The 10,000-nt window shown below is 40.5% G+C and overlaps 2 protein-coding genes across 2 annotated transcripts in view; both read left to right on the top strand.

Annotated features, from left to right (window-relative positions):
* Nucleotides 1–1,702, top strand: part of LOC117559093 (oxysterol-binding protein-related protein 2-like) — a 27,652-nt gene extending 25,950 nt beyond the window's left edge. Inside the window, exon 14 of the mRNA XM_034235759.1 lies at nucleotides 1–1,702. This exon is cut by the window's left edge and continues 1,584 nt beyond it. The gene's annotated coding sequence lies outside the window, so the exon portion shown is untranslated.
* Nucleotides 1,703–5,184: 3,482 nt separating this feature from the next.
* Nucleotides 5,185–10,000, top strand: part of LOC117558989 (proteasomal ubiquitin receptor ADRM1-like) — a gene marked incomplete in the record, with an annotated part of 10,091 nt that continues 5,275 nt past the window's right edge. Inside the window, 3 exon segments of the mRNA XM_034235572.1 lie at nucleotides 5,185–5,290; nucleotides 6,153–6,363; nucleotides 9,970–10,000. Of these exon segments, the coding sequence (XP_034091463.1) occupies nucleotides 6,154–6,363; nucleotides 9,970–10,000 (241 nt within the window).

The raw sequence follows: 10,000 nt of genomic DNA, 5'->3' as shown, positions 1-10,000 counted from the left end.
ATGTGAATATGTTAGATCTGACTGAAAGTGTTTTTGTTTAGTTCTGAAATTAAAGTGAGAATTCTGAGATTTTCCGGAAAAAAAAGAGAATTTCTTTTAATCGTTTTTAGAAAATGATGCAGATTTCTTTCCTCTTTAAGGAACGTTTTGGGTTCACACGGGTTAAAGAGAAGTCTGTGTTTGCTCTGGATCAATAGGGTGATTGTTTTACACATAGTGAGCAACTCATTTCTCATCCATCCAAAAATCATCAACATCCAGGACTCTGAACTATGCAAATGATCCGTCCATTCAAAAAAAGGAGAGGAAAATAGTCAAAATAATTCTGGTGATCCATTTTGTACTTTGGGGACGATTGCCTCCCAATATCTCAGTGACTGCTAAACTGGGTGATCTAACTGGTGGCGTGTAATCTCCATGGACGACTATATTCTTTGCTTTCTATTTATTTCCATCAAAACCCAGTGTGTGCACGGCGACGCGGTCAAAAAACAGGGAGATCAATGATATGCTGTTGCTCCATTACGCCCCCTAGTGTTCAAAACTGGTAACATATAACCGTTGTGATGGGTGCAGCTGTACTCAAGTATGTTACTGTTATTGACTCAAAAACAGGTCAAATATATATGTTTTCTTCCAGTGTAATGTTAATTCAAATGTTTTTTAATCTTTGAAAACAATATTTTTCTGGGTTCATTCTATTAGATTTAGGAGGTGAGGAGAATTTTTCTAAGTTCCTTAAAGCATTTTTAACTGTGAAATCAGAAACAGATTATTTTCTTATTAGTTTAAAATTAAAAACAAAAAATCGAATTTGAGAAAAAAAACGTTTCGAGAATTTTTTTCTCTTATTTGTAAAAAAAAGGTAAACAAAAATATTATTTTCTGAGTTCATAATAAAACAGAAAAAACATCTATGAATACCATTTATTTTTAAATAAAAAGCTATGGCTTGTGGTTATTTTTGTTCATTTTTATTTTATGTCATGTATATAATAAAAAACGGTTTTGTGAGTTTTTGGTAAAGACAACAGTCATTTTCTTCCTTTTTTAAATCTGAAAACAGGTTTTAAAACCGCTTATTTATTTTGGGGTTATTGTAATTCTCACTTGGCCAATTTAAGAAGAAGTCCATCACTACGCCATGTTCAAAGTGAGACTAGAAGACGCGGTACACTCGATTAGATTTATAGCTGAAAGAAAGCTTGCATCTTGGGTTTAGAGTGCATGGAGAGAACATGAATATTGTTTGATATTTAAAACATGGAGCCTTTTGTGACGAATATATAATTATAATGTAATTCCTAAACACAGGAGAGCAAACTCTTTGGATCAGATTTCTGAAATGGATCACCAGATGTGGTTTTATCTTCCTCTCCTGAAATGTGTAGTCTGTATCCTGTTTGTGCTGCAGACTCACCTGAAGAGAAGACGCTCGTTAGACGGCGTAAGGTGTGTTTTAGCCACGTTGCATTACTCCACATCTTGATTGATTGACGCCTGTCGATCGATATAAACCCTCCGTTGTGTTTGTACTCAAAGCACCTCCTGCTCTGACTTCACCCTCTCTCCCCTTGTGTTTAGCATCTCAAATGTTTACATGTTCTTGTTGTTGTTGTTTATTTGTTCTCTCCTCATTCTGTTATCAACGTACAAACATATGTGCCATATTTGAGAAATAAATGATGGACTATTGAAAGAACCAGTCCTGTCGTTGTTTGAAGAATCTTCTGCTTTTGGGGGGTTTCCCCCTCTCTCCTGTGGTGTGTTATGTTTGGTGTTAGTGCATGTAAATGGTCTGCAGAGGCTAAAATCTGTTTTCTCTGGGATATGCAAATTAATAATAGAGCCCTTTTAACAGCCAACAACAATCGATTTGCTTGAAGTGTAGAAAACAACCCCACATTTGTATCTGCTACTCAACATTTTATATTTCTCCTTCTATAATCTTAGTTTATCTCTTGTGAAAACTGGGGACCTTTTACCTCTTTGGACCTCAATAGAGCGGTGCATGACGTATTTACCCTGAAGCAGGGGCGGATCTACGGGGGGCAAGGGGGGGCAGCTGCCCCCCCATCTTTTGTTTCCCTAAAACTGTACTAAAACAAACCTACACTATTTCCACAAGCTTCTCAAGCAACAAAACAAGCATTACATTAGTTAAAAGTGAATCATTTTAAATATCATTTTAGGCCCGTTAAAAACGCAGCTACGGCCCTGCATTAAACTGCGGAGCGGCGTTCACACAGACCGCGGCTCACACCGCTGCAGAGAGGGAGCGAGCTGTCCCAGCGCCTATGGATCAGCTTCCCCTGGGAGCATTTCCCTTTCCACTAGTTTTGTTTTTACTAAGGACGAGAGCTTGAAACTAAATATTTTAAAAAACGCTGCCGTTTGAATCGATAGCGTTTAACAGACGGGCGCTGTTTGGGGCGTTACGTTACAAAATACTACGCAGACAGCGCTAGCTGGGAGATCGATCACTTTGCTCAACTACGCGGTAGCCTACTATTAAATCCATGTAAACTACACATCACAGCAATGAGGCCAGATCAATGAAACCAGGATACATCCTTTACCGTAAAAACTGGATCCAAACACAGCTGCCTGTGTGCGCTTGATCAATACTTTCTGATGTTATATTTATGATATGCTACTTATTAGCTAGGCTACATGGCCCTAACGCGTAAAGTTATACAAGCATTTGTACCAGTGCTTTTCACAAGTAGACTCTTGCAGGCCAGAGTAGAGGAGTGATTCAACAACAACACAAACACATATCTGAGAAGTGATCAGGACGAACAGAAAGAGGAACAGGAAAAGAGAGATGAAGAGACCAGGAGGGTCAGAGCAGGAGGAAGAGGAGGAGATGAAGAGACCAGGAGGGTCAGAGCAGGAGGAAGAGGAGGAGATGAAGAGACCAGGAGGGTCAGAGCAGGAGGAGGAGATGAAGACATTAGTGAAGAAGAAGAAATGTATGTGAGGAATGAAGATGAAGTGTCAGAGAGAGGGACAGAGGCAGGGATCGGGAGGCAGATGAAACTCCAGCTGGACCACATGGTATGTTCTTATTCTCCTTACATATTCCATCACAGCAGCACAATCTAGCAGCTCTTAGTATTGACACATATTGATTGAAATGTGTTGCTGCACAGGTCACCTTTAGCTCTCTGAAGAAATGGGTGATTTCATTTGTGTACTTCATTATAAATTGAAATGTTGAGCTTGTCAATCTTAATCTGAAAATACAAAAACTGAAATATAGGTAAGAGAAGAAACTGACACTTTTGTGATGTAATTCCCTTAATGCAGATCACACACGGACTGATCCATTATTTTAATAGGAGGGTAAATGGTATGGCGTGACGGGGTTGAAACAAACTGAGGGACAATATTGCAATTTCATAGATAATTCAAGTATTTTTTCAGAATTGATTTTTGATCAGTTAAAGTTGACAAGCATGTGATTATATTAGCAGCAACATTTTGGGATAATTGGCCATTTTGATTTGTTTGATATTAAATTAATATGTAATAATGCTTAGTGAGGACATGCAAATATGTCTGTCTAATACTAAGAAAAACAATTTTTTTTAAAACAAAATATATATTTAGTTTTACATTGTAATGCAAAACAACCTGTTCCATTTATTAATTGCTTTAAAATACATTTTGTAGTTTCCTTTCATTTAAAATGGTTGAGGTAAGCTTGGGGGACTCAAAGGGCACCCGATTGTTTGTCTGAACACCTTGTTTCTCTTGTGCATTAAGAACACTTGTGTTCGGCCATGAATGAACAATAAATAGGTTATATACAGTATAAAATACCACGTACTGTCCGCCCTCCTATGCCACCGTGGCATGACCTCTTGCCCCCCCATGTAAAATGTTCTAGAACCGCCACTGCCCTGAAGGAAGCTGCTGGTTCCCTCGACAAAAAAGCAACAGGACTTCTCCAGAGCATTTTGCAAAATAGCTGGAAATAATGTCTGTGGAAAATGAACCTGTTTGATAAATGCACGTTCTGTTCAGCCAGATAATCTCCACATGTCTACTCTACTTTTATAATTTTCTAATCATAAATCTAATCTCCAGAAGCAAAATGCTAACGTGATGCTATAAAGGAACTACAGCCGAGTCCAGCAGCACGACTTCAACGTCACGCCAACTTCAGATCCATATTCAAACACACATATTCTAAATGGTTCGAGTTGAAGCGTTTGTTTGAACAGTCTGCAGGAGGCAGGGACTTGCTTTCAAGCAGAACAGAAACTAATTTAGAGGAGTGTTCACGTGTTCGGCGTAATGACGTACAACGTCCTCCACAACTTCTGTAGTCCTATTCAGCCACTTGGTAACAACCATCGTTTTTTTCAGACACGTCAACTCTTCAGAAATCACCAGTGGGGTCACTGCTGATGATTTAATGTCCTAGAACAAAACGTGATCCGTCTCTTCAATGTGTCTCAACCACAGACCTTATTTCAGATATTTTCCTAAACCCTATGGAGAGATCCCATTGGCTCTGAGACGAGGGAACCCGTAGTGGTGAAATGCTAACTCACCTCCGGGTTTTAGGACTCGTCACTGCACCACTCTATAATTCTCTAATTTGGGAATATACGCCATTAAATCACAATGTCCTCTGACATCATATGAGCTTTAAAGTGTCTCCTGCTTTGTCACCTCATGAAGAAAGACCCTCGTTATAACAGCGGGAAAATACCACATTTTGACTATTTCCTGATCTGTTTAGCTTGTAAACATTAATGTACAATAACCTATATGTATATGACTGATCACATAAAATAGAAAAGTAGTATATTTTAATCATTAATCATTAAAATAAATCTGAAATATTGAAGCAAATATATAATTTAATTACATTAAAAAAAGAAAAATACAATATAAATTGGTTTGTACTAAAAAGCAAGAGAAATATTAAATATAAATATTTATTCATTTTGTCATCACAATAAAATGTACCAAAAATTACCTTAATCATTAAACAAATATGTAACTAATTTATAATTATTTTTATATTTAATTGTATTGGTATAACTGTTTCAAAATGTATGAAAAATAGAGCCTGCTGAATTAAAAAAAATGCATTCAGTCGAATAAACCTGCTGTGTCATCTCTACCGAACATGCTCATGGACATTTAAACCCCTCCCGATTGACACACGGCTCGATCAATCACAGTGAAGCACCGGAGCCAGTCAGCCAATCACAATCATCCTCAGCGAGTTAGCTTGTTCTGCGGCTGAACGACATCTCACTCAGTAAATGTAAGTATAAATATCTTTATTTCTGGTTCATGTTCTTCATTATTAACATATTGACCAGGTGTGTGTTTAATCCAGGTGTGTGTGAGGTTAAAACGAGGCTCTGTGTGAGCTCGTGGAGCCGGAGAGAGGTTCATCTCGACAGGATGCAGAGTCATCTGTTTATCATGGAGCGTGGCGCGCTACAACCTGCCCTTATTATGGTCTCTGTTTAACACAGACTAATAAACCATGAGTAGCGCGTGTGAAAATAACATATGATTACCTGTAAATATTTCATATGTTTCTTTTAGCATTCTATTTTTCTTTGTTCTATATTATAATTTAGTAAATAATTCATTATAGGAGCCGTGTGCTTTTGGCTCTGCTTTATTTGTTATTTATTAAGAGCGCACCCACTCCCTGGAAGCCAATCATATAACAATAGCTATGTACACATCGTTATTGCATTTTATTGTAATTTTTCTATATTTCTTTTGGCTTTTGCAGTGTTTTGCATGTATTTGTATTGGTCCTTAATTGTTAATATGTTAATTACACAACACTCGCCGAACAATAACAACAACATTATTTGTTAGGTAACATAACTGAATAACTTAAAAGTAAAACAAAAAAACAGACAAAAAACGTATAAAAAGAAAACAATACAATAAAAACAAACATGTACTTTAAAAAAGTAGGGAAAAAGTCATATTAATATATATATATACAATACAATAATTTCCTCTACCTACTCCTCCTGCTCTCCCTCCTCCTCTCCCCCTCTTCCTCCTCTTCCTCCTCTCCCTCCTCCCCCTCTTCCCCCCCCTCCTCCTCTTCTTCCTCTTCCTCCCCTTCTCCCCCCCCCCCTCCTCCTCTTCCTCAGCATGGCGTCAGGTGCTCTGTTCCCCTCCATGGTCTCTGGCTCTCGAGGTTCTTCCAGTAAGTACCTGGTGGAGTTCAGAGCGGGGAAGATGACGATGAAGAGCAGCACGGTGACTCCGGACAAGAGGAAGGGTCAGGTTTACATCCAGCAGACGGACGACTCGCTCATCCACTTCTGCTGGAAGGACCGCACCACGGGGAACGTGGACGACGTACGTGTTGTTATACAGATCATATATTAACATCCCTTTTTTAAATAAAACATATCTCACCATGGGTTACAATACTTACAAAAACACGGACAACCATCAAAAACAAGACCAAACACATTTATTTGCATTATTTTATTTATTATATATACAAAAGTTTAATTTCTGGAACATACAGCTTGTTGTTTAAAAAGTTGTATTTTCATTCTCTGCTAGTGTTTCTGCACTAACTGTATTTGGCCACACAAGACAAAATGTAACTGAAATGAACCAATAGTAATAATAACACTCGCATATCAATATAAAACAAAACATTGGTTGCATGTAAATTATCTTGGATATTCAGTTCAATATATAAGAATATATACATACTGTGAGGGAAACTTCTGAAGCAATGGAGACTCAGAGAGACACGAGGAGAGCTGGAGCTTTGATGGAGTCAGGACTCAGAGAGACACGAGGAGAGCTGGAGCTCTGATGGAGTCAGGACTCAGAGAGACACGAGGAGAGCTGGAGCTCTGATGGAGTCAGGACTCAGAGAGACACGAGGAGAGCTGGAGCTCTGATGGAGTCAGGACTCAGAGAGACACGAGGAGAGCTGGAGCTCTGATGGAGTCAGGACTCAGAGAGACACGAGGAGAGCTGGAGCTCTGATGGAGTCAGGACTCAGAGAGACACGAGGAGAGCTGGAGCTTTGATGGAGTCAGGACTCAGAGAGACACGAGGAGAGCTGGAGCTTTGATGGAGTCAGGACTCAGAGAGACACGAGGAGAGCTGGAGCTCTGATGGAGTCAGGACTCAGAGAGACGAGGAGAGCTGGAGCTCTGATGGAGTCAGGACTCAGAGAGACACGAGGAGAGCTGGAGCTTTGATGGAGTCAGGACTCAGAGAGACACGAGGAGAGCTGGAGCTTTGATGGAGTCAGGACTCAGAGAGACACGAGGAGAGCTGGAGCTCTGATGGAGTCAGGACTCAGAGAGACGAGGAGAGCTGGAGCTTTGATGGAGTCAGGACTCAGAGAGACACGAGGAGAGCTGGAGCTTTGATGGAGTCAGGACTCAGAGAGACACGAGGAGAGCTGGAGCTTTGATGGAGTCAGGACTCAGAGAGACACGAGGAGAGCTGGAGCTTTGATGGAGTCAGGACTCAGAGACACACGAGGAGAGCTGGAGCTCTGATGGAGTCAGGACTCAGAGAGACACGAGGAGAACTGGAGCTTTGATGGAGTCAGGACTCAGAGACACGAGGAGAGCTGGAGCTCTGATGGAGTCAGGACTCAGAGAGACACGAGGAGAGCTGGAGCTTTGATGGAGTCAGGACTCAGAGAGACACGAGGAGAGCTGGAGCTCTGATGGAGTCAGGACTCAGAGAGACACGAGGAGAGCTGGAGCTCTGATGGAGTCAGGACTCAGAGAGACACGAGGAGAGCTGGAGCTTTGATGGCAAACACTGACGGTTTATTTGGAGCTTCAGCCGGAGAATTCACAAGACATGTCACAGGCCACGAGTTGACACAGGTTGAGATGCCACATCAATCCTGAAGAGCCCTCCTGTAGCTCCAGGTTTTAACTAGTTCAGAGTGTAATAATCAACATTCTTCAATAGATAGACTAAACAGCTGAGGACACTGAATCACATTTGTTGTTGCTTATGGCTCGGGGTCATCTACAGCCCGAGAAGGATGTGCTCCAGGTGTCCCACAACCAGGGCCGGCCCTAGACTTTTGGGGGCCCTAAGCGAGCTTTGGCTTGGGGGCCCCCCTCACTCTAGCGCGTTCTCACTACACACAACACAGAACCAACTTTTGTCTTATGATGTTAGCATAAGCACACAAATTGTATAAATAAGCATGTAAATATCGTGGTCCTCACCTCCTCTAGGGGGGGGGGTCTTCACCTCCTCTAGGGGGGCCCAGGGGCATGCTCCCCTGGGAAGATTTTTTTTTTTAAATATTGAAGTTAAAAGCATCAATCTGTTGCATTAAGAGATCTATGGATACATCTCTCAACACCCAGATGAAACAGAACTGTAAACAGATTTTTCTTTATGGATATTTTACAAATCACTTAAACTGTATTCTTGTTTTGTCATATAGTATTTCATAACTGTTTTTCATGTATTCTCTCTGGCTGTCCATCTCATAATGTTCACATAGAAACTGTCTGTCAATAGGAATATCAATCAGAAGAATTATATTTTCATGCAAAATCTGTCACAAAAAGAGGTTGCACATTTAAATTCAGGTGTTGTTATGGCAACGTCAGTGGCCCAACAGCCACATTTACTGCTGCAAATACGTTCAAACATGCTGTCGACACATTAAGCAGTGGCCACCATTTCAGCTGACTTTTTCTCAGAAATAATGTCACATAACATCCATATATTTCAGTGCTAGGTTGATGCTTAGCTAAGCTAACTATGAAACACTTTAACTGACAGGACTCCGGATCAACTGTGTGCTGTAAGGTAGCTTCTAGCTTCATGTCGAACAGTAAGTCAACATTTCCCAGAGAGCTTTCTTTGAAATCACCAGGTAACGCTAAAAAACATTACATTTAGATTGTATGACAAAGTGTTTATTTAATATCTCTGGCTAGCTATAGCTACTTGCTAACAGTTTAGCTTACCCCCGCGATTCAAAGTAACGTCAACGTGTAATGTATGCTTTGCTTACATGTTGACATAACTTGGAAGTTTACTGACATTTACACACCTTGTTTACCTGGCTCAGGTGGTGGCTCTGGGGTTGTTGTGTGAGCCACCACTTGAGAATTGTCGTCTTTTTTAAGAAATGTTTTTCTTATGTCCATCTTCAAAAACTCTGAGTCTGACTGACAGTTTATTTTAAACATTGTCACAGCTCACAGGATAGGTACCTGTCAGCCAATAAGAGAGACGTTTATTTCCATTCAACTCTCTGGTTGGTCTGGTGTCTTGCCTCTGTTGCATTCACTGAACATGGGAAATTACAATCCTGCTGTCCTCTCTTGTGTCATGATGAGGTTCAGGTAAAGCACGCTTAATGCATTATATTATTGACTCAATAATATAATACATGACTTTGAGAGTAGGCAATCTAGGCATATTAACAAAATTAATTAAACATATTTATCACGGCGACGGTGTACTGAGATTTATATTTTTATTTTCATTTTTTCATTTTTTTTCTTTCATTTTTTGCTAGGGGGCCCTTAGTGGCTGCGGGGCCCTAAGTGGCTGCGGGGCCCTTAGTGGCTGCAGGGCCCTAAGCGGTCGCTTAATGGGTCGGGCCGGCTCTGCCCACAACAATAACTATCTCTGACCGAGAGTTGCCCGGTCACAAACTGGTAACAACAACAAAATGCTAGGGCAGCCCCTCCTTAAGGGAGGTAACGGCTGCTCCAGGTTGGTCAGCTGCGTCAGAGGGCGAAGGGTAAACATGTATACAGAATTATTCCCTGACATTTTATTTATTTAAGATATGATATCCATTTTTTTCCAACTTACACTGTACTTCATGTGCAGTCCAAATGATCCTTAAATGACCAATTCCAATGTTCCCCCATGAATGTGTGTTTGAATATAAAGTGATTGTTTTTTAACTGTTTAATATTTCCTCTTCTCCTCCAGGACCTGATCATCTTCCCCGATGATTGTGAGT

This window comes from Gymnodraco acuticeps, unplaced genomic scaffold (genome assembly GCF_902827175.1).
Source record: "Gymnodraco acuticeps unplaced genomic scaffold, fGymAcu1.1, whole genome shotgun sequence".
Lineage (NCBI taxonomy): Eukaryota > Metazoa > Chordata > Actinopteri > Perciformes > Bathydraconidae > Gymnodraco > Gymnodraco acuticeps.
The sequence above is the reverse complement of the archived record's forward strand: the minus strand, read 5'-3'. Positions and strand labels throughout refer to the sequence as shown.